Below are 22059 nucleotides of genomic sequence, written 5' to 3'. Positions count from 1 at the left end.
TTATTTCTTTACTCTTCCTATTTTTTTTTTTTACAAATAGGGGGGACTTTTAGTGTAAATATGTATCTGAAGTGAAACAAGTAGCTATAAGATAAATGTGGTCTGAGATTTTCAGTGAAATAATAAAGTCAAGAATAAAGTGGGGTTAAGTAAGAATCTTTCAACTTCTAACAATAGGCTTTCCTCTCTTCTGAAGTAGGAGTTACATTTTTACATTTTTTTTGGTAAAACTTTGCATAAAAACATCTGTGACTAAAATATAACTGATGACTTTTACAGCATCCTCATTCAATTCTTTTTACGGCTTACAGGTTTGTTCATAGTTTGCTCACACAAGTCTTTAAATGACACGTACAAGAGAGCAGAATACATTCTTAATGCAAATGTTAAATCTTAACGTATTGTGTAAAAAAGAATCTAAAAATAAAACTGCCACTCTAAATAAGATGAATGAAGAAGCAGGTCTGTGCTTGTTGGACAGCTGTTTTCATTTACTTATTTCTGTCAAACAGTCTATGAGTAAAGTTCACTCTCAGAATGAGTCGTATCAATGTATGTTAGGGCTCTTTGTGTGAGGATGTTTACATCTCTTATCCTGGACATGGACCCCATCGAGCTTTACTGTTGACACAAAACAAGCCCGCCTGAGCTCAGCTGAAGTGCTGCTCTCAGCTCACTCAAGTGCTCTCCAAATCCTGAGAAAAATGCAGCATAGTAAAAGAGCCTGGCTGTCACTTTTGTCTGCTTCCACTTTGACCCTCAAAACATGCAAGTTTTGAACTTACTTATTTACATGAATAATAGAGAGAGACACGCTGTAGCTTTATTTCCTGTTCTGTTAAGTATCCAATGTGTAGCCTAAAAATATCAAAGCTCAAAAGATGTGTTACCCTTTAACCGCCCTGTTTATACTCAATCTTTGGCTTCAGATATTGTTTCTCGGTCAACCTCAATATTCTTTCACATTTTACAGACCACATGATCATAGTTTGAATAAGCAAATAATGGCTTCATTTTGAGATGCAAACTTTTCAGAAAATCCTGTTTGACAGTGAGGACTTCTTTTGAGTTTTTATTATTCCAATTTGAGCAGTGCAATTAAACCAAATCCAAGGTACAGTACAAGTATACACAACAGTATAAAAAACAAACAAAAATACAAAGTGAACCTGAGTTGCATGTGAAAATAAGACCGTAGTGTCACATCAGATGTTACAAAAGACCACCCTGGAATTGGTATAAAATAATGAAAGAAACCTCTTGGCACAGGTTTAAGGTTAGCCAGTCACTCTGAAACATGGTGCACACTCAACATACATAACATCTGCAGACTACACATGCATAAACGCCCAGATATGATTCATGCAAATAAGAAAAAAAAAATCCACATGCTGCTTGGTGCACGTTTATTTTTAGCATGTTAGCTGCTGATATTTCAGTGAGGTGTTTCAGACTTCGTATGGCTGATGGCAGAACAGTTAGCCTCTCCTGCGTAGCAACAGGACGGTTTACATGAGCAGATTGGCAGTGATGAGCGGGTGGAGGCTGGGAAACCTTGTCACACTATGAGAGAGTCCCTGCTCAGTGCAGTGCTCTGTTAAAGAAATACACCAAGAGCCACAGAGTTAGAGACTTTGTATTCACACTCATGCCAGGTTAGTCGTGCCTGGTAGTTTATGCAGCTCAATGCTTGTTAGTTTCATATGACTGTGATACTGATTCCAGAGAGAGAAAAATATTAGGAAGGCACGCAAGCATTTGTTACACTATGGTTACAAGCACATTAAAAGATAATACAGCTCGTAAAAAAATTATAATCTATGTAAACATATACAGCTACCTACAGTAGATTAACTCACAACAGTGCTAAATCATAATGACCCAGTGTTAAGACCACATTGTTTATTTACACTGCACCAGAAACAATCATGTAACATACATGATACATAATACTGGTAAGCATTTTGAGATATCGAAGCAACAAACTAACGTTACTCTTTATTATTATTCTTGTCAATAAATCATATGAAAAGGCCAAAACTGAAACGTCTTTTGGTACTATGTAACTTCCGAAACGTGATTTGTTCCTGCTTTGGATGTAAAGCACAAAAAAAATGTGTCATAAGAGCTCTGGTAGTGGAGAGGTTTTCGCTCTCTTTATGCTTTCTATCCTCTGTTCTTGTCATCCTGTAACTTTGTTGAGACATAAATTTGTGTATTGGTCAGATAAATACCTTCCTGTACTGAAATTTGAAGAATGCAAATGTCAGTCTGATTAGAGTTATAGTTTTTGGACAATAATTCATTTCTGTGGTACAAAGGACTCGGCTACACCAAGCTTAGGCTGAACAGATGTTGTTTAAAATTTTACTCGTTTTGGACTTTTCACGGTATCTGTTGACAATAAGCAAAATAAAGAAAAGGAAGGATTCATCCTGTAACTATTCATAGGATTAAGAGGCTCCTTCCTGAAGAGCTGCAAGAGGAAGGAAACCCTTTTCCTGCTACAAGTAACTCACCAGGTTTCGGCTCCTCTCTCTCTCCTCTCTCCCCGCCTGTAGAGTTTGGGACATTCCCTGGTTGGGGCGAGTGTATGAAAAAGGCCTCATGGCGGGCTCGTTGGTTCTGCATCGCTCTGATAGAAGAGGCTCTACTGTGCGGTACCTGTCTGTTCTCTGGTCGGCCCTGCGGTACCGCTCAGCCTCCCACTCAGAGTACGGAGGTAAACCATCCTCCTCCTCAGGACGGTTGCTGGGCGAGCGGCTGTAGTAACTATCGCTGCCTTTGCCTCTCGAGCTGCCTTTCGAGGGAGTGTCACTGTCCTCGTCTGGTCGAGCACCATGTCTGTCCCCTCCCCGTCCCCTTGCCTTGCTCTCCAGCACGTTGCTGAGGAAGGCATTGTCGTATCCTTTGCTTTGGGGTAGTCGAGAGGGTCGATCGCTGTCCCATGTGTCCCTTCTTTTTTGTGGTAGAGGTGAAGGGCTGCGACGACGCCACCCATCATCTTCATCTCTGTAGAAACGCCTGGGTGGGCTGTAATCCCGCTCATAGGGCCGGTCTGGAGGCTCAGCCCGACGGCCACGCGAGTCGTAAGACTGGGCAAATTCCTCCAGCTCGTCCAAGGAGCCGGTGCGTCCCCTTCTGCTCAATGTCTTCCTCTGCAGGTGCTCCGAGCGAGAGTTCCACCTTTAACACATTGACATGTCATTGGTTAAACCAATGGACAATAATAGATTTTATCTACAAAAGCTGCTTTAAAAGATTTTCTTTTCTAACTTCTTGAACTTGGAGTAGCATTTGAAGATGACGGGGAGGATGCATTACAGATAAGAAATGTACAACTCTGTACACTGTACTGCACAATAACACCTCTGCCTCCCTGTGAGGATTGTCTTCAATGTCGTTTAATTTTTCAAATATACTTTATTTTAGGTAATAACTTGTGACAACCAAATAGAAACGTTGTATACATTTCTAGTGAACATTTGATGTTTTGTTTAGCACTTTTCCAAACTAGCAACAAAAACATACATGCATTAAATAACATAATTATACCTTCTGTCCAACTCGTCGTCTGAGTGGTTGCCTCTGTCCCGTCTGGGTCGTCGACTCTGTGCAGGTGGAGCTGCTCTCATCACTGTGTGGTTGTCAATGTCGGCAATGGGCGGGAGTGCCTTCATCTGGACTGTCTGATAAGTGTGTCTGAAGTCTGTTGTTCCTCCATCGTGAAGGGAGCTCAACTCTGATAGGCTACTGGCTGTTTGACGGACACATCAGTAAAAAGAAATTTGATATTTCCCTTATTGAACATCAATTTTGGAGTTTATTTGCTGGCAAGTTTTCCATTACTGCTTAGTAGACATAACTCCAGTGTAAGATATGATTTGATAGAAGCACTGTGTAGGTTTGGGATCAGAACATGGCAATCACAGAACGCCAGCTTCTTAATGGTTCTATGGTGAGTAAGATGTATAATCTTGAGCACTGATTGCAGCCGAGTCAAAATGACAGAAGGCTGATAATAGTACACTAATCAAATCAAATGAATGGTCCTGAGAACTTGTGTATGAAATGTATTTATTGGGGGACATTTAATGATATTAAATAAATGAAGGGGTTAGATGGAGACCAACACTAACCATGCACATTCAAGAGACACACACAAACACTGACGCACAGCCACACAGATCACAGAACGTGTCCTAATCTGTGCAGGCTTACGTTTGAGTGCAGCCGTCTTGGCAGAGGGAAGCTGAGCCAGCTCCTTCTCTATGTAGTACAGAACTTTCATTGAGTCCTGGTTGGGACAGGATTTCAGTCGATAACCACTGCGCACTGTGGATGTGGACACACACACACACACACACACACAGAGGTACACATACAGCACATGCACACAGAGACATGACCATGCGAGGACAAACACATACATACATACTTACGAAACAAAAACTTAATACTAGATCCCGACAAGTGTTAAGATTAGTATCAGATAATCAACATGCATGTACAGACATTTGAATGTGAGCATGAGGGATGAAATGAATTGAGGATTAGTCCAGGAGCGCGGAAAGGGAAGTGGATTAACAGTTCACATTTTAATAGTCTGATTCTAATTGTTTTATAAAACAAAAGAATGGGGGATTATTATTTCTTTTAGCCAAGTTAAAAAAATAAAATCTATTGATATTTTTCTTACTATTATCAGACTGGAATTAAATGTTTCTCATTCATGAAAACAAGTGGAAAAAAAATCAGAGGCTGTTCTAAAAATCTGGAGTATAGTAGTTTCTCTCACCTCCTGCCAGGTGATTTTCCACAGCGGGGATAGAGGTGACTTTTGGCTCCACATGGGATGAAGGTGCAAGAGGAACCACCGAGGGAACACCAGGAATGTAGTACGGATACACAGGAACCTGAGGAGGGGGTCCCCTCTTGGCCATCTTCCCTGCCTCATATACTGTGCAGAGAAACCAAAGAAAGAAGTGAGTCTTAGAAAACCTTTACTTAAGAGTAAATACACTTTTTTTTTTCATATGGATGTGTTATGTTTCTCACAGTGTCGTGGACAGCAGCAGGTCTCAGGGCAGCAGCAGCAGCGGACGTAGCAGCAGCAGGAGTGAGGACAACACTGGCACCAGCAGATTCCCATCAACAGCAGGAACAAGACGCTGCCAAGGGCAACAGATCCAACAAACGCCCACTCTGTAATGTAACAACACACATTAGTACAGTACACACATTCTTCATTTTACATTTGACTTTAGTTGCATGGAATCATTACTTTTAAGGTACTGTGTGAAAAATTTGCAAAAAAATCACCTGTATGTGATACCTAGATGCCCTGGATGTAATATTTGAATTATCCATAGTCTTAGATTTTGGTACATAAATAAAATCTATTTTTTGTTAAGGGTAACAAACCCTTTAAAATGAGAACATGGATTTCACGTTTTTTATAAATAACACCTGTAAACAACTCTATAAACAATGCTTTGTATCTCACAGTATCAGGGATGGGACAACATAATGATAGACTTTAGACTTTTTATTTTATTGTCCCCGAGGGGAAATTCTTTTTCACAGTGTACAGTTTTAAGGGCGGCGCGCCGACAGAGGGTGAACACAATTGGTGTTGTCGCAGCAGAGCATGCGCCAAGAAGAGATTCAGCTATAAATTGTTGTCCTGACGTGATAAAATTATTGAATCACTGGTGCTTCATTTTGACACTTTCTATTACATTAGATTGTCAAGATTTCTCTACTAATGTCACTCATTGCGTCAATACTTCATGACTCCTCACGGTGGCACTTATGACATGAATTAGTGTAACATGAACAGAAGTGAATTGGCCGTAAAAGAATTTGACAGCAGGATAACAGAAGAAGAAGAAGGCAGCGGGAGATTGTGTGCAGTCGTTGAAAGAAGTGAACAGATGAAGCATGATAAGAGTTAAAACGAACGCCAATCAAATATCACAGTATATTATTATCAATATGTGGCCCACATAAGCAAAATATATATTCAGGGTATCAATCAGATTTATGTATGAGAGCCATTTGTAGGATCACAAAATGTTATTTGGATGGGGAAATAAAGGTCAATCAAATTATTACCATGTATGTCTGTTGTTAATGTTCATCACAGCTCTCAAACTCTGGATTCTACTTTGTAGAGTAGTCGTTTTTTTCTCTGTGTGAACACTCTCTTATTTTGCCTTGAGACTTAATAACAGCCATTTTTTTGGGTTTACTTCTGTTTGGTTTTTACCTCCAGATAAGGTTGTTTAACTGACGTCTCCCCTTTATCTGTACATCCAGGGACCACAGAGCACTAAAAAAGGAAACTTCAGATAAACTCTAGGGAACTCTGAGAGACTCTTATCACTCATCACATCTCTAAAGAATCCAAACACTAACAACACACTTCCTCAGGGTGTGTCAAAGAATCAAAACCCACTTAAAACCATTTGCCGTGGCACCATACAGCCCCTGTAGAATGTAAATCATCAGCGGAGGGATGGGCTAAGACCTATGAGTCAGGGGATTTTCTCTCCAAAAAGCTTAAAAAAAAACCTTGTGGTATTTCAGTTTTTTCGATGACTCCAGCTCACGTTTGTGAACAGTATATTTGTTAATCAAAGAGAGTTTTGATTGGACAGTGAAAATTAAATAAAAAGGATGCCAGAAATTGCCATGCAGTGAAATAAAGTGCAGGTGAGGAGCTGTACCTGGCATAATCTCCACATCAAACTCAGGCAGGATATCGTCTGGCTGACCTGTCCGGCCTGCAGAGAGAGGGAGAGCACAGGTGAAGGCCCGGATAGAGGAAGCAGGAAGCAAGAGCCAAAAGATCAAAGATCAGGCAAATCAGAGAATCTGGTAGCAGAGTGAATATTTAATGTTCATGCACCAATCGAGGAACTGAAGGAATGGACATTATACTCAGTCACAATCATTGATATCCATCAGGGATAAATAAATATACCACATCTCACATTTGAGCCACAGTAGGTACTCTAAGGACAGTCCTGACTCAACTATCTAAATATTTGACTTCCATCAAATCTGTGCTAACAATCATCCTAAGAGGATAAATCATAAAGGCGTTTCTTCAGTATCACATAGGTGTTAACAACTGTGGTTTAAAGTTATAGGGTATTTTTTTTGCTGGTTTAATGTGGATGGTGGTCAGTTTAAGAAAACAAGGTCTTCAGTGTGTGCCTCAGCCTGCTACCCTGCATGTTTGTCTAATACTCAAGCACATTAAAACAGGCATTATATATAGTCAGCAAAACCCTGACACTCGTATTGCGTACATTCTCTACACTTGTAGTTTGGGAAGCAACCTTTCCTGTGGGCAGCATCTCAAGGTTGCTACCAAATACAGTCAGAGACTACCAATAAGGAAACAAAGTAGATCATTGGGGTGGCCAAAAAAACAAATTTTTTTATACTGTTATCTGAAAGATATAATCTGTGTTGGCAAATAATGTCATCAAAGTCTGAAAACACAAGTGAAAAGTATACTGGGAAAATGTGGCACAGTCCCCTAAAGATGTAAATCATAATATTTTCTATCTTTAAAATTTTATCCTGTGCCATCAATCATTTTCCATAAGTTGTATTTTTGAGCAAATCCATGTGAAACTGTCAATCCCCTCGGCTTCTGCTGTACTTTGTTTGCAACACAGATTAGCCAATAATAGCATGCTAACAAGCTGAACATAACAAGAGAATACGAAGTGAAGTTATACCTGCTTAATATTAGCATGTTAGCCTTGTTATTTAAAAGCATAATAACATGATGGTCTGAGCATTTAGCTACATATTCCCATATACATACAGTAGGTTTTCAGCTGAACAAAGGGTTCTCGTTTTTTTTTACTCATCAAAAAGTGACCAGTCGCACAGGGCTGCTAACTTTGAAATAAGATGTTTCTTCACACATGAATCACACTGTATCTTTGTGTCACAAGTCTGTGCTACTTAAAAATGACATCATGGAGTTTCTTAGAAGTGTTTTAAAAATGCTAACCTGTGAACACGGACATGAGTCATGTAAGCTCGAGGTCAGAGATCGTTAAACATCTAATTTTAGAATGGGACCGACTGTACTATGTTTCATTTCTGTTACAGTTACGGGATGTGGCTGAAGAACCAGCATGAAAGGATAAATGTAAAGGGGGGTGGGACATGGTTGGAAACTGGGGCAACTATTTACCATGGCAACTCTTGATAAAAAGGTTGCAGAAGCTGTAGGGTGAGAAACAGTGTTTCTTTTGTGCTTTATGCAGAAGACAAACAAGTGGTAAGCGATAAACTAAACATCCGAAATGTTTGGAAACCTATCTGTTAAATACTGAAGGTGTGATAAAACTGAAGACACCACTGCAGGTGCTCATGTTGTCCTTATGTTTTCATGATGAGGTGTTAGGAGGACTATAATTACAGTAAATTGGCACTGATCTGTCTGGCTGCAGGGATAGACAAAACACCCACTGGTTGCACAAACTGCTGAGTAGACTGTTACTATGAAGGGAGAAAACCACAGCGTACCCTCCCCACTTGATAAAAAAAAGAAGTAATCTCGGTTCCCTGACCTGGCTCAGTCATCTGCATACCATGAAGCTCAGTAACACTGTGTAACCTGAGAGAGCCTGGGAGTTATGTAGCAATGAGAAGGAGGGAGGCAGTAAAAGATGCAGGAGTGAGAACTGAAAGGAGTGCAAGGAAAGATTTTGTAAGACAAAGTTGAGTTGAGAAAACCTCCCCCAAAAATATGAGGAGAAAAATACTTCACAGTTTGTTGCTTAAGGATACTATGAAATTAGGGAAATGCTTTGAGAAGATAGTGGCCTCATTTCTATACAGCCATTATGGAGCTGAAGCCATTCAGACTAAATTAGCATGAAGTCTGGTAGCAGGGCTGAACGGCAAGCTCACAACTTTTGTTCAAGTATACAAGTATGTACAAGTATGTTCAAAAAGTGATAAACGTCGACTTTTTTTCATGTTTTTCTGAATTTTCTGTGTAAAGTGTTTACGGTTCAATAAACCAGATGTAACATTTTCAACCTTGAGATTTTTTTGTTACTTTTAGAAAAAGCAGAGCTAGTTTTATCTTGTCATTTTTGCCATGCCAGACTATTCTAATTAGCTGATTTCAAATACTAAACAGAGAGTTTTTATCTTTTTTTGATCTAATTCTTGACAATAAAGTAAGAAGTTTAGGGGGGTAACCTCATTCCAGTTTCTTTAATGCAAATAATCTAGCACCATGATCCAGTCTAGTCTTGTTATTCTGACACATTTAAGCCCCCCCTCTTCTGTCCTATGAGCTGATGGTAATGAGATTAGCGGTCAGTGGATCAGAGCTGTATAAATGAGCATACTTTGAAGCTACAACCACATCGGGGTTAGTTAAACTGAATGAAGAAAACATGAAGCATCAACGTTTCGATCACATTGTAGTGAGAGTTTAGCCTGGTTCTTGTCTTCTTGATTTTTTCCTTTTCTTAATGTCTACACCAGCAGCAACCCTTAACATACCCCGGCCTCCTCTGAGTTGCCACGGTAACAGCTTAAGGAGGGGCTTCATAACAAACCCCCCCCCCACAACCTCTCTTACTGAAAGCACCTTACCTTTTGTTGACAGAAGATTGTGACAACAAAGCATGAACAGATAAAACCTGATTATACAGCCTGTGTGCAGATAAACGTAAGATCACGAAACTGTATATAACAGGTTCACAACAAAATGAGCTTTTGGCTTCATTGTAAAGGCACACCCCATATGGCTGATTTAATGGAGATTGCTGTAAAATAAAATAACCTTGAAGGTAGTAAAGAGACCACAAGACTAACATCTAAAAGCGTTACACATTTTAAAAAAACCCAATACAAAAAAACGGAACCATTATCAGGCTTTAAGTTAGTTTGAATCTCTATCAAGTAATCATTTGTGAATTAAAATGAGTGTAGCCATACCGAGCACCAGTAACTCCAGCTGGGCCTCATTCTTCCCCTCCAGATCATCAGCAATGACTACTTTGCAGAAGTACACACCACTGTCACCCCACTGCAGCTCGCCGATACGCAGGTCTGCTTCTGCAGAGAAAAAGGACAACAAGATTGTTGAATTTATCAACTCTGATTTAGATAAACCCCTCATTGTTGGTCTGGGCTTGATTTAGTTTAAATTATTTTAAAACCAGCACTGATAGAACAGAATATTATCACTTTAAAATGTAGGATGTCCAAGTACAAGACATGTGCCAATGACTTTTTTCAATTACAGTATATTTCTGGATACTTTTTTAAAATGTGAAATTAGGCATGTAGTTGAGTAAAATGTCATCAACACTCTTCCTTGACCATGAATTTTACATAAACACGTGTTAATGTTAAGTATTAATAATATGATTAAATATCTGTACAAATCCCTTATTTTGGAAAAATTATTTTAAAATCACATTTTATTTTTTATTAAATTTGAAGACACTTTCACCATCTGCAACCCTATTAAAATTACATTTTATTTCTAGATCTGGGTACAAAAAAAAAGATCCCAAACCCAAGTGTTGTTTTGAAATGAGCAGTTATGATTCTACTTGGTACTGAGATATTTTAATTGATACCTTAAAGATGCTGAGTGCTGAAAACTAAGACTTGACAGTTAACTGACACTTGTTAAAAAGCCATATGTCTTAAATGTATTCACTCAAACACAACAACGGACACACCAATATTACCCTCAAAACCAGTTTATGAAAGTTCAAAAGTCAACTTTCTTCAAGTTTGATACAATTCTAAAAAAAATAAATCACCAGTAGCTCAAAACAATCCAGCAATTTACATTTATGTAAGCTTTTAACCATAGGTTAGGTTGTTTATAGGTGATTTTTGAAGCACATCTTGAGGTAAATACAAAGAGTTTGTATGTGAAAACAACATGAGAAGGACATTGTTGAATGTAGTGTGTGTTTGAGAGACACATTTGGATAGAAGACAGCTGTTTTGCCCTGATAAGACTTGAGGTTTAACAGGGAGTCATACATGAATAGGAGTGAGAGCAGCTAGCTGGATAATGTGTGTGAGACCTGTGTGTGTGTGTGTGTGTGTGTGTTCGTTCTCTCTTCTATTGTGAGACAAAGACAAAAGAGGTGTATTTAGAGAACAGGAAACACAAAGTAGCGGTGCAGTGGTCCTACAGCTGCTCTCTTTCATCTTAAACGTAAAAAAATCCAAGAAAAAATTACTGTTGACGATGGCGATGTCTCTGCCTTTATAGTGCTCAGCCAGCGTCATGGAGGCTCCCTGCGCCGATGCCACGACCCGAACTGTGCGCCCACTGTCTGAGCACTCCATGTGGGATGTGGCACCGAGCTCGGAGCTCTGGACGGCGAGACTCTCAGGCAGGGTGAAGGACTCTCGTGTGCGGTCTCGACAGTAGGACTTGTACCACCACTGCACCACCGGAGTCTGAGAAGAGGCTGTCTGGTACTGACAGGGGAGGACGACCGACTGGAAGAGCATCGCCAAACGCTGCTTCTCCCGCACTGAGACATGCACGCCATCACACACACACGCTTACACACACAAAACACACAAGAGAGAATAAAGGGAATAAAAGTGAATACATTATCTTGAAGGGGAAAAAAAGAAACATACATATATACAGCTTTTGTATGACTCCTGGACACTTGATTCATGCAACTATACAAAGAGTCACGAAGCTCAGAGATTAAAATGCGTGCAGCAAACTTTAACAAACAGAACCATTGATGAATTCTATACTTTAAATAGTTATTTGAACCTTAGTATGTTGGCAAATTAAGATGTGCATGCATCTACACTTATCCAAGTCTAGTAAAACAAAGTGATGCAACTATGCTGTTCTGTTATAAAGTTCAGCTTGTCTTGAGTTGAATAAGTGTAACACCATCAGTCAGAGCAGTATCCATCCATCCATCTATTATCTTTTACCGCTTTTAACATTCGGGGTTGCGGGGGGGAGCTGGAGCTGATCCAAGCTATCATTGGGCGAGAGATGGGGTACACCCTGGACTGTTCGCTAGCCAATCACAGGGCTGACATATAGAGACAGAAAAACTGGAACATTCACACCTACGGGCAATTTAGAGTGAACGATTTACCGAACCAGCATGTCTTTGGACTGTGAGAGGAAGCTGGGGTACCCAGAGAGAACCTATATGCAGAGAGGCTCCTGTCTGATGGGGATTTGAACCAGGAACTTCCTCAATGTGAAGCAACGACAGCAACCACGGCACCACCAAAATTATCTTTAAAGTAATATATTTGACAATCATTTTGTTAATAAAAAACGTTGTATGCTTAGTTCATAACTGTAAAGCCCAGGGAGGCATTTTCAAGATCTCATATTTTGAATCAAATAAATACAGGAGCTAGACGTTGGAAACGTTTGGCCTTTTTCTCTTTAAAAACCTCATCATTGTGATTTATTTATAGACCTTTATATATATATATATATATATATATATATATATATATATATATATATATATATATATAAGGTTTCGTTTCATGTGTAGCTTTTAGTTGTTTTAAGCCGACCGTCTGAAACATTAATGTCCTGGAAAAGCTCTAACAGCACTTTTGTTTAAAACCACTTTTAGGTTTAGCTGAGTAAGTAAAGTTATAAGTGAAGGCAGCCAAAAAGTTACAAAAGCTTTAAAGAAGAAACAGCTGGGCCTCGCCTCTGTCTTTATGGAGGAGTACACCTGGGGCATATTTCACATCATATTAAAGACGGGAGCAGTGATAACTTGTGTGTAGGGGGTTCCTCTGCAGCTCTGTGGGGGTCAGAGAGGTCAAATTCCTGTATGTGTGTCGGGGGGAGGCCTGTGAAGAGGCAGGGGGTTGTCATCACACAGGGAGGAGATGGAGAGAGCAGACCTAGTTTTGGGTGCTTTCTGTGAGTTATATTAAGTCGAGGTGTGGCAGGAACTCACTCTAAACATTTCCCAGAAGACAGGAAATCAAAACAAAAGCCTCCAGCATGCCTTTCCTTATACTGTTCATAACTTTTATCTACAATACTTTATGGCTTCCTTCTGTGCACAAGTCATATCCAATAACTAGCAATACTTGTATCTAAGATTAATCTTAAATAAAGATTAATCTGCCAATAATGACTCAATGAATTAACTGAACAGTAGTGATGAAGATTTTCTGTTTGAAGTGATCTAAATTGGGCAAAGCAGCAAATCCTCAAATTTAAGAGGATGAAACCGGAGAGTTTATTTTTTATTTTCTCTTTGAAGATCAACTATTGGATTAATGAAACAGTTCTTTATGTATTAAACTATTTACATTTTACAAAAAAGTCCAGTCTCACAAACATCATTAGTTCCTTTTTGTTCCCCTTGATAAGTAATTACACTTTCAGTATAATGTTTGGGAGGAAATATATATATAATTATTTATACAGAAGATAATAAGAGGAAGGACATCCCAGCTCCTAAATTCCTCCCACAGAAAAGCTCTGGCCATCCCTTTGTGTTCTTGTTTCATGGACCAGTCCATTGTTAGGGCTGTGCTAAAGGCCCCAGCCATGGTCCAACTTAAGGAAGGGGAGGAGGGGTCACAAAGCCCAACCAATGAGAGCATCCGCTTTCTTCCAGCTGGTTGGAAACAGACCAATTAACAGTTGGAGATTTAAACCAAACCGTTACTCGTGAATGTCCTCAGTTTGAGGTGAGGAGAAACAAACATGCAAAACTATTGAGGAGTTAAGAAGTGACTGTTAACTATTGTTTATAGAGCAGGCTGCATCAGGTGTGACTCACTGTATTTTAATGAACAGTTTGCAGAGTGAACAGGTAGTCTCCTCCTCCACCTGCACATAGACCTCGCTGTAAGATTAGCCTAGCTTTGATTAGAAATACTGTGTGGTCACTGATGTTTTCCAGGTCAAAGTTCTGCTGCAGGACGCTGCACGTTTCCTGAACACAGTCAGACTTCTTTTCCTCTCTGGAGCTGTCACATTTCCTGCTTTTACTGAGTCCTGCATTCCTTCACATTGACTCATTGGCCCAACAAAATATAACAATGATAGGACCGAATAGAGCCCCCCTTTCTGATAAAGATTTCAATGTATTTTTACTGAGGTTTGTGATAAGAGAGGTCAGAAGTGCTTCACTTACAGATCACAGGTATATCATAAAGTGCATCTTGAGACCTGATGCACTTGGTCACAAGATGTTGTTGTATTAATGATATAGTTACCGAAGGACTGAACTGGCATTAAGGCCTACTTTTAGATATTAAAAATGTCTCAGCAATATGCCTTATGAAACGTTTGTTTAATACTGAAAACAGTGAAAATCCTATAGGATATCTTATTGGAACCATTTAGATTGGTTTAGACTTTTTAAAAATGTAACAGCCTTCAACTCCAACATATCCCATTCAATATGCAATTACGATTGAAACAATGATAGCTTTAAACTTACACCTTTCATAACCTTAAAAGATGAGTTTACATGTGCTTGGAAAATGTATACAACTCCAAATTGAAAATGAAAACAGTTAAAAAATTGTTTTTTTTTTTTTATCAGTCGATGAATAAATTAGTAGTTTTACCTCGTTAGACTTAGTGCTAACACAGTAGCTTTATTAAATATTGTTGTAGACTACTTAAAATGCCCAAATGATGCTTATGTGTAGTAGATGTAGTTTGGTAAACACATACAGTATGTCCTGTATCAGCAACGCTTTAAGCCCCGAGGGTGAAATAATTATAGGCTCTGTGAGGAGATGAAGTAGCGCATATTGTGAGTAAAAGACATTAATGAATACCATATAGATGTCTCCTAACACCAGCTTTGCTTTTATACGTTTTGTAAAAAGTAGCTCTTTTCGCTTGAATTAAAGGCAAAATGAAAAGTAAAATACACTATTCAAACTCCGATCCTGGGAACTTTACATGGGATCAACCTGTTGCGCTGTTGTCAATGTGACGCATCTTAGTAAGAAAAACACATTTTGGTTGAAGAGATTAAAACTTACCAGACGCTCCCAGTAGCAAGGCCAGCAGTAAAAAGTTCATTATACAGTCCGTATATATAAATATATATATTTTATAGGAAACAGCGCTTAGTCCGCATGTTGTTCATTCTCGTAGTCCGCTAACTTCTGCTGCTCACAGGACTGCAGACTGCTGAGACTAACGGGACTGTACCACTTCACACAGAGGTGAGCCCGGCACACAAAAAATATAAATACTTACTCGGCCTCCATGTCTGCGTTTCACCCATAAAACATGAGGTTAGTGCAGATGTGAACTTCAATTTAAATTTTAGATTTTTTAAGGTATATCAGGTATTGTGTCAGATCGAGAGGTCTGCTCGGTGTGAAGATGGGGGGGGGGGGGCGTGCAGCACCATGATAGAACCAGGTCAGGGTGCAATGAGTTTTCAGGAATGTTTCTGCACACGGGCTATAGTGCAAAGTAGGCAATTAACATCGTGTCCTGTACTGTAACAAATCAAATACATGCGTTTGTTGACATCAACAATGAGTAGGTTGTGTTCGGTTGAGCAGGGAGATGAACTGGATAAAAACTAATGTTAATTTTTATTTTGGATAACTGTGTTGACCATTTTTTTCCAACAGGCACTTGATACTGTGGACTGAAAAAATGTAAGAGCTATGCCTGCACAAAAAGCCAGGGACCAAAGTAAAACCTTAATAGTGCTTGTGTGACCGTAACAGTAGTGCACATTTTTAAGTAATAACATAAAAGTAAATACCTAAAGGTAATACAGCGCAACTTACCATGGCATATGTGAAGTTGGAGAAAATGAAATTCATAATAACTTCAACATACAGCACATTGAAAAAAGTTAACAGTTAACTTATGGACTATAACCAAAATAACACAAGGGGAGGACAGCGCAATATTTCCCTCTGTAACGTTGAAGTACCAACAGATAGTGGCATGAAAAGCAAGTAAAGAGAAAGTCTGTAGGAGGTGTTATAAGATAACATTCTCAGATGTTTCAACAGTTTTTTTAAACTTTATTTGATTTGCTTTGTAAAAAATTCAGATCTAACATGCAAGTTTAATCATTAGTCACATAACATGAACAAAAAGCTGCAAAGATAAAAAAAACAACAACGAATTTCAAGTATTATTCAAAGGCACTTATAAAAACAAAAGTGAAATAACCCAAAGAAACTTATTTTCCACAATCCACACATGTTTAAAATGTATTGAAATAGAGGTTATTCCTTGTAGCTTTTGTAAAGCTGAGGCATTTAACTTCTCTAAACTACAAAGCCCAGATAAAAAAAAGAAAATTAAAGTAAAGGTAAAGTAAAAAAAATATGGGGGAGTGACAAAAGTAGAAGCTGTGACAATGTACAAATTACAGTAAAAGATAATTTAACTTTAAAGGTGTTACTGATGGTTTTAACTGAACAGATTGCGTGTTTGGCTCAGGCTATGTCTTCATCAAAAAGACCAACAACATAGAGAAAAAAAACATTTGATCACAAAAAAGACCAAATAACAAAAGAAGGGCCAAAAGTATTATAAAAAAACATTCAAAGAAAAACATTCAGTAACATGAATTATTCATGCCCATTTCTATCTCCATCATCAATGTAGGCGATGTGATCACGACGGTCATGACTGCCTCGGTAATGATCACGTTGATCGTCAAGGCGATCCCGACTGCCTCGGTAGTGATCACGTGGATCGTCAAGGCGATCCCGACTGCCTCGGTAATGATCACGTGGTTCGTCAAGGCGATCCCGACTGCCTCGGTAATGATCACGTGGTTCGTCAAGGCGATCCCGACTGCCTCTGGAATGATCACGTGGTTCGTCAAGGCGATCCCGACTGCCTCTGGAATGATCACGTGGATCATCAAGGCGATCTCGACTTCCACTGTATTGGTTCCGTTTCTCATCAAGACGATCACGACTGCCACGATATTGATCTTGCTGGTCTTCCTGGTAACGTCTGGAGTCAAAATCACTGCCCTTGGCATCGTTTCTTCCTCTACCACTAAGATTACTGTGTTGATCGTCCTCAACCTTCTGCCCAGCAGCTGTCCCTATATTGCTTTGAGGAACAACATCTTTGTCTTCATCCTTGTACTTCTGCTTTGACTTAGTGTTGGACTTGTCATCCAAGTACTCTTCAGCTTCAGGAGCGTCTTTGTCATAATATGCCACTTCATCCGGAGAACTAAGAAAATGGTCAATGGAAAAACGAAACACACACCCACCCACACACACACACACACACACACACACACACATACACACGATAAGGAAATGAGTATTGTTGGCTGACTGAAAGATGTGTTACTGTGTTACTACCAATAGTTTACTTGGACACAAGAATCACATCGCAAAATGTAATTTTCCCTTGGTGGACTAAACTAACAGAAACGAAAAGGATATATCACACATACCCGTCCTCATGCTCATCATTTTTACTCTTTCTCCGGCAGCAACAGAAAACAACTATCCCCAGGAACACAAGACCTGCGATTACTCCTCCAGCTATAGCTGCAGTGGATCCAATGTTCATGCTGCCTGTAAAGGGAAAATATTTTTCACACCTATGTTAGCCATTTAGAAGTTGTGAAAGTGGGTGTCTTAATTGTATTGGCCTTACAGTGATAATTTATTGGGATTAGCAATTTTAAATTATGGGTAGAAGATTATGCATTATTGTCCATATATTTAATCTTGTATTGATATTACATACTCAACATTTGAAACCAGGACAAACCAGCTCCTGGGCTGGTGAAAAGCTATCTCAGGTTTTGCTAGCCTGATTCCTTAACAAGGACAGAGATTGACACGTTCTATATGTTAATAATTACCCAAGAAGTTATTATAAATGTTGTAGTTGTAACCGTATTTGTAAAAACACATTGTAGTACACTGACATGTTGATTTGCTTTCAACATTGTGGTGTTAGCATCATGACTGAGGTGGTAAGCTAGTTAGCCAGCTGTTGATTGCAGTACAAGTCAGCTGTCTTTTGGGGTTTTGAAGGCTTACGAGATAAAAACATCACACAGCAAACTCATGCATAAAGCACTAAAGCATACACTACAACACTACTACTGTTCAAAGTAATTTGATCCTTTTGAAAAAAACAAAAGTTATATGGTATTATAACGCTGATGAGCCTAGTTACATAGGACAGTTGCAGTACAAACAGATGTTTGCCTATTCACTCATCAAGCAGAGATAGGGCAACACCATAAATGTGCTTCTAGCCACTCTATAAAGGTAAGTACAACATTCACTCCCATCTAAGATGTTTTGGTGTCCACAAACTAAAAACAATGTGCATAACTGCATAATTCTCACAAATAGAAAGTAAGTATAATCAAAACTCTCACCAGGCATCACAGCTAAATTAAGTTCGCATCTGGCAGATCCAATTCGATTTCTTGATTCACAAATGTAGAACCCAGACATTTCTTTTGAAATGTTGAAAAGAGCTAAAACTCCATCCTCTGAAAACACAAACACAACAAATAGGGTAAATGCATCTGCGGTAATCAGACATTTTGGACTTCTTTATCAACACTGATAATGGAAAACTAAATATCTGCAATCCCATCAAAGATGTGTGCTTTAAAGTTACATGTGGTGGTTGAGATGCTTACTTTCAGTTGTCTTAGGTGGAAATTGTCTGGAAATGTTTTCAACACTGTAGCTTTGCCATTTATAGGATGGTTGTGGGGATCCTTCCTCAGACATGCAAGTGAGGCTGATGTCATGCCAGTACTCTGCTGTACCCTCAATCCTGCAGATTGGTGGAGAGGGTGGCACTGGAACAAAGCAAAGAAATTGAACTTTAATAACATACAGAATAGATTTGACTATGTAAACGTGTCAGAGGTAATGTCTCACCAAGGACCAAAACGGAAGTGGTGGCAGCTGTTATTCCCTCATCATCATTGGGCATCTTGACACTGCATTGGAAATCCCGGCTGTCCTGCATGGTCACCGTTGTTAAGCGTAGTGTGCTCACTTTTCTGTTAACGTCAACCTCCATGAAGGCTCTTCCTTCATAGGCAGGTGAGATGTCAACTGGATTGTTTATGAAGTAGGTTGCCACCGCTTTCTAAAGAGTAAAGACAAACGTGTTTTATAAAGATTTGTGCTCAAGATAATACATGTATGTCATTACACTGTCAGCCTCAAATTCAACAGAACTGTAATGATTATTAATACCACACCACAGAACTCTAAGGATAGTATTAAATGATCAAATTACAACATTTTGAAAGATAAATAAATAAGATATTTGAAAAACAATTGGAAATTTAACTTTTAACATTGGGAAATGTTTTTTCAGAATTAGTTTCTAATAACTACAATTTATTTGATTAAATCTTACATCATGAAAGTTGTGGTGTAAATGCACTCTTTTCGTTTAGCACATCACCTACCACCAGCGTAACAAAGTTGGGAACTGCCCCCAAATTTAGCCAATTAGCTCCAATTAGCTATAGGGCAACTGTAATGTTAAAGGAGCAAATAGTTCATAATAAAACATAGCAAATACACAGCACATTAAAGTGTGTAATTTTTAGTCAGTGCATGCTGTAAAGCTGAGCAAGACCTGCTTGTAAGCCTGCTGTTTAACTTCCTGTTTGAGAAACAGTATTCTCCTTTTGCCAAATACGAAGAATATCTATTCTTTGATGATCTTTAAAGCCTATAGCTATGGATCGTCCTAAAAACATTCTTACAATTAAAAAAAATGCCAACTGTGATTTTACTGACAATGATTTTATTGTTAATAATCTTTACCCTATCGTTGCAGACCTACAATCTTTTTTTAGATAATAAAACTCCTTCTTTAGTTTCATTTTCTTTTAAGATATGCAACAATTGATAACTGCATGAGGCAAGCCGTTGGCCTATAAAACCGAGCAAAGGTCACAAAGCACTACCTACAGCAGGGAGGAGTGTATTTATATTTCTAACTTACTTTCAAAAGACATTAGAAATTACACCATTCAAAAAGTACAACAAAATTGCTTCCCATAGTGCAGCTCTTAACAGCAAATTATTTATATACATTCAAAAAAGATTTTTGTCCATGATTCAGTTTGAATGAGCTGCATTAACCTCTCACCATTGGATTCCCGGGTTCATCAGGGGAAGCTTCCCATGTGATGACGAGTGCATTGGTTACTGGTCTGACTGGGCTGAATGAACATGTCAAAGTTATTTCACCATCTTTTGCAACCTCATAGTGTTTCTCTTCAATGGAAACCTGCATAGCACTGCAGCAGGAAAGAGCTGTAATAAAGTGAAACGCATGTAAGACATAACCGCTCTTTTCCTTGATTAAAGTTGTTTATCTTTATATTTGTGCACAAATAAAAACCATTTAATCAAACTACACATACATGTGTACAAGTATAGAGTATGTGTTTAGACTATATACTTTTCCACAATCAGTCTTTTTTCGGTTAGGTGGCAAGCAGCTTGATTAATGATTAACACAGGTGATAATACCCTAAAGGTGTGGTTCATTGAAAAAGACAAATAATACAAGCAGAACTCCTACCTTCAAGTACCAGAAATAACAGTCCCCATCTGTACTGCGTTTTTGTCATCATTGCTGTCGTATGATTTTTTTAAAACCCAGAAATTGGAAAAATTTAAAATTGATTCTTGGAGTCTAAGAGCGAGCCTGTCTTAACCTTCAGGGTGAACTCCCAGGTATGGAGAAGTTGACTCTTCCAGGTAATAAGTCAACAGTTAGAGGTCACATGTTAACAGAGGGCCAATCATCGACTCGTTTTCCATTTGATTTAACCCAACCTATGATAAACCTATGTCATAAAGAGAAAGGTGCTCAACAGAAAGGGCTTGAAAGTAAAAATACAGAAGACAGAAGATAGCACAAATAGTGTACACTGTCATATGATGAAGAGATTTATAGATAGATACCATAGTTATATAAATATATATTAACAGGCAGTACAATGGATCATTTACTTCTCTGATAGTCACATTGTGAATCCATCTCTGGTGTTGTACTCAGCTTGACCTGCAGGCTGCAGTAATGCACTAACAATGACACTATATGTGTTCCATGTCAATAAACAACATAACAAAGGTATGATTGTAACTGAATATGTAATCCTGGTCGTTCTTGCAATGCTCTTGGCTGTAGCGTGAAGGTAGGAGGCATGCACTGAAACGTAATTGATAGTTTTCTTTTTTAGGACACTGACTTACAAGAAAAGATGTGACTATACTGTGCATTCTTTTACTAGCTTTGGCGGCACAAGTTTGCAGATCGAAGCTCAACTCTGGACAATGATGCAGTACCATAGGTAGTGGTGCTATTAAGCTGTAATGATCTATTAAACCCGTTATATATTTCATGTTTAACCATTTTCTAATTTGATAGGCTAAGGATGACACTACTCTTTCAGTGAACTAAGAATTCAAACAAAAGCTGAGTAAAACAAACATGTCTCTACAACACTGATTATTTTCTTCATCTGAAATAATGATGGAAGAAATGTGTAAAGTCTTTATTTAAGCAAACAGGTATCTTTATTTACTGAACAATTACAAGTTGAAGCCCTCATTTAGACACAATAAAGAAGTGCTGGCAGTAAAATATTCTGCTTAAAGCAAAACATGTACTCATGCTGCACACTAAAATGACCTGTCTATCATTATACTGTGACATTATTGTACATACTCTATTAGCAGCATTTTTCAAGCCGTTTGATTTGATTTGGGTTTGAAGATTTGTCACCACAGTTAGGAGTGTTGGCCCCTTCCATGTATAAGGAAGAGATACCTGAGGGCCTTGAGATAAGCACACTATACTTATAGTTTAAAACCTCTTTTCTAGATCCTTGCTTGTGTTGCATGTTATTTACTGATGTATGTCACTTTAGATAAAAAGCATCTTCTGAGTTAATTGATGAATTAAAACTAAATGATTTAGACAGATTAATGTTAGGGCAATTACATGAACAAGCCTTAAAGTTTCATAAA

The 22059-nt window shown here is 38.6% G+C and overlaps 2 protein-coding genes across 4 annotated transcripts; both read right to left on the bottom strand.

Annotated features, from left to right (window-relative positions):
* Positions 1-1059: 1059 nt before the first annotated feature.
* LOC306832331 (immunoglobulin-like domain-containing receptor 2) lies at positions 1060-15362 on the bottom strand. Of its 3 annotated transcripts, XM_079356926.1 has the most exons (10): positions 15055-15362; positions 11262-11591; positions 9991-10110; positions 6732-6788; positions 5059-5205; positions 4799-4960; positions 4222-4335; positions 3556-3757; positions 2520-3186; positions 1060-1594 (listed from the first exon to the last, which is right to left on the bottom strand). In XM_079356926.1, exons 1-10 carry the CDS (start codon positions 15092-15094, stop codon positions 1559-1561), a joined length of 1875 nt encoding a protein of 624 aa, XP_079213052.1. In that variant the 5' UTR covers positions 15095-15362; the 3' UTR covers positions 1060-1558. The 3 variants fall into 3 exon arrangements, with proteins under 3 accessions (XP_079213052.1, XP_079213053.1, XP_079213054.1); XM_079356927.1 differs by lacking the exon at positions 6732-6788; XM_079356928.1 differs by lacking the exon at positions 4222-4335 and having other exon boundaries at positions 15055-15361.
* A 678-nt stretch (positions 15363-16040) lies between these two features.
* Positions 16041-20763, bottom strand: LOC306833137 (cell surface A33 antigen-like). The gene is made up of 7 exons (XM_079358225.1): positions 20606-20763; positions 20168-20334; positions 18934-19147; positions 18687-18851; positions 18417-18533; positions 17472-17595; positions 16041-17242 (listed from the first exon to the last, which is right to left on the bottom strand). Exons 1-7 carry the CDS (start codon positions 20655-20657, stop codon positions 16621-16623), a joined length of 1461 nt encoding a protein of 486 aa, XP_079214351.1. The 5' UTR covers positions 20658-20763; the 3' UTR covers positions 16041-16620.
* Between the last annotated feature and the right edge of the window lie 1296 nt (positions 20764-22059).

Source organism: Symphodus melops (assembly GCF_947650265.1).
Source record: "Symphodus melops genome assembly, chromosome: 12".
Lineage (NCBI taxonomy): Eukaryota > Metazoa > Chordata > Actinopteri > Labriformes > Labridae > Symphodus > Symphodus melops.
The sequence above is the reverse complement of the archived record's forward strand: the minus strand, read 5'-3'. Positions and strand labels throughout refer to the sequence as shown.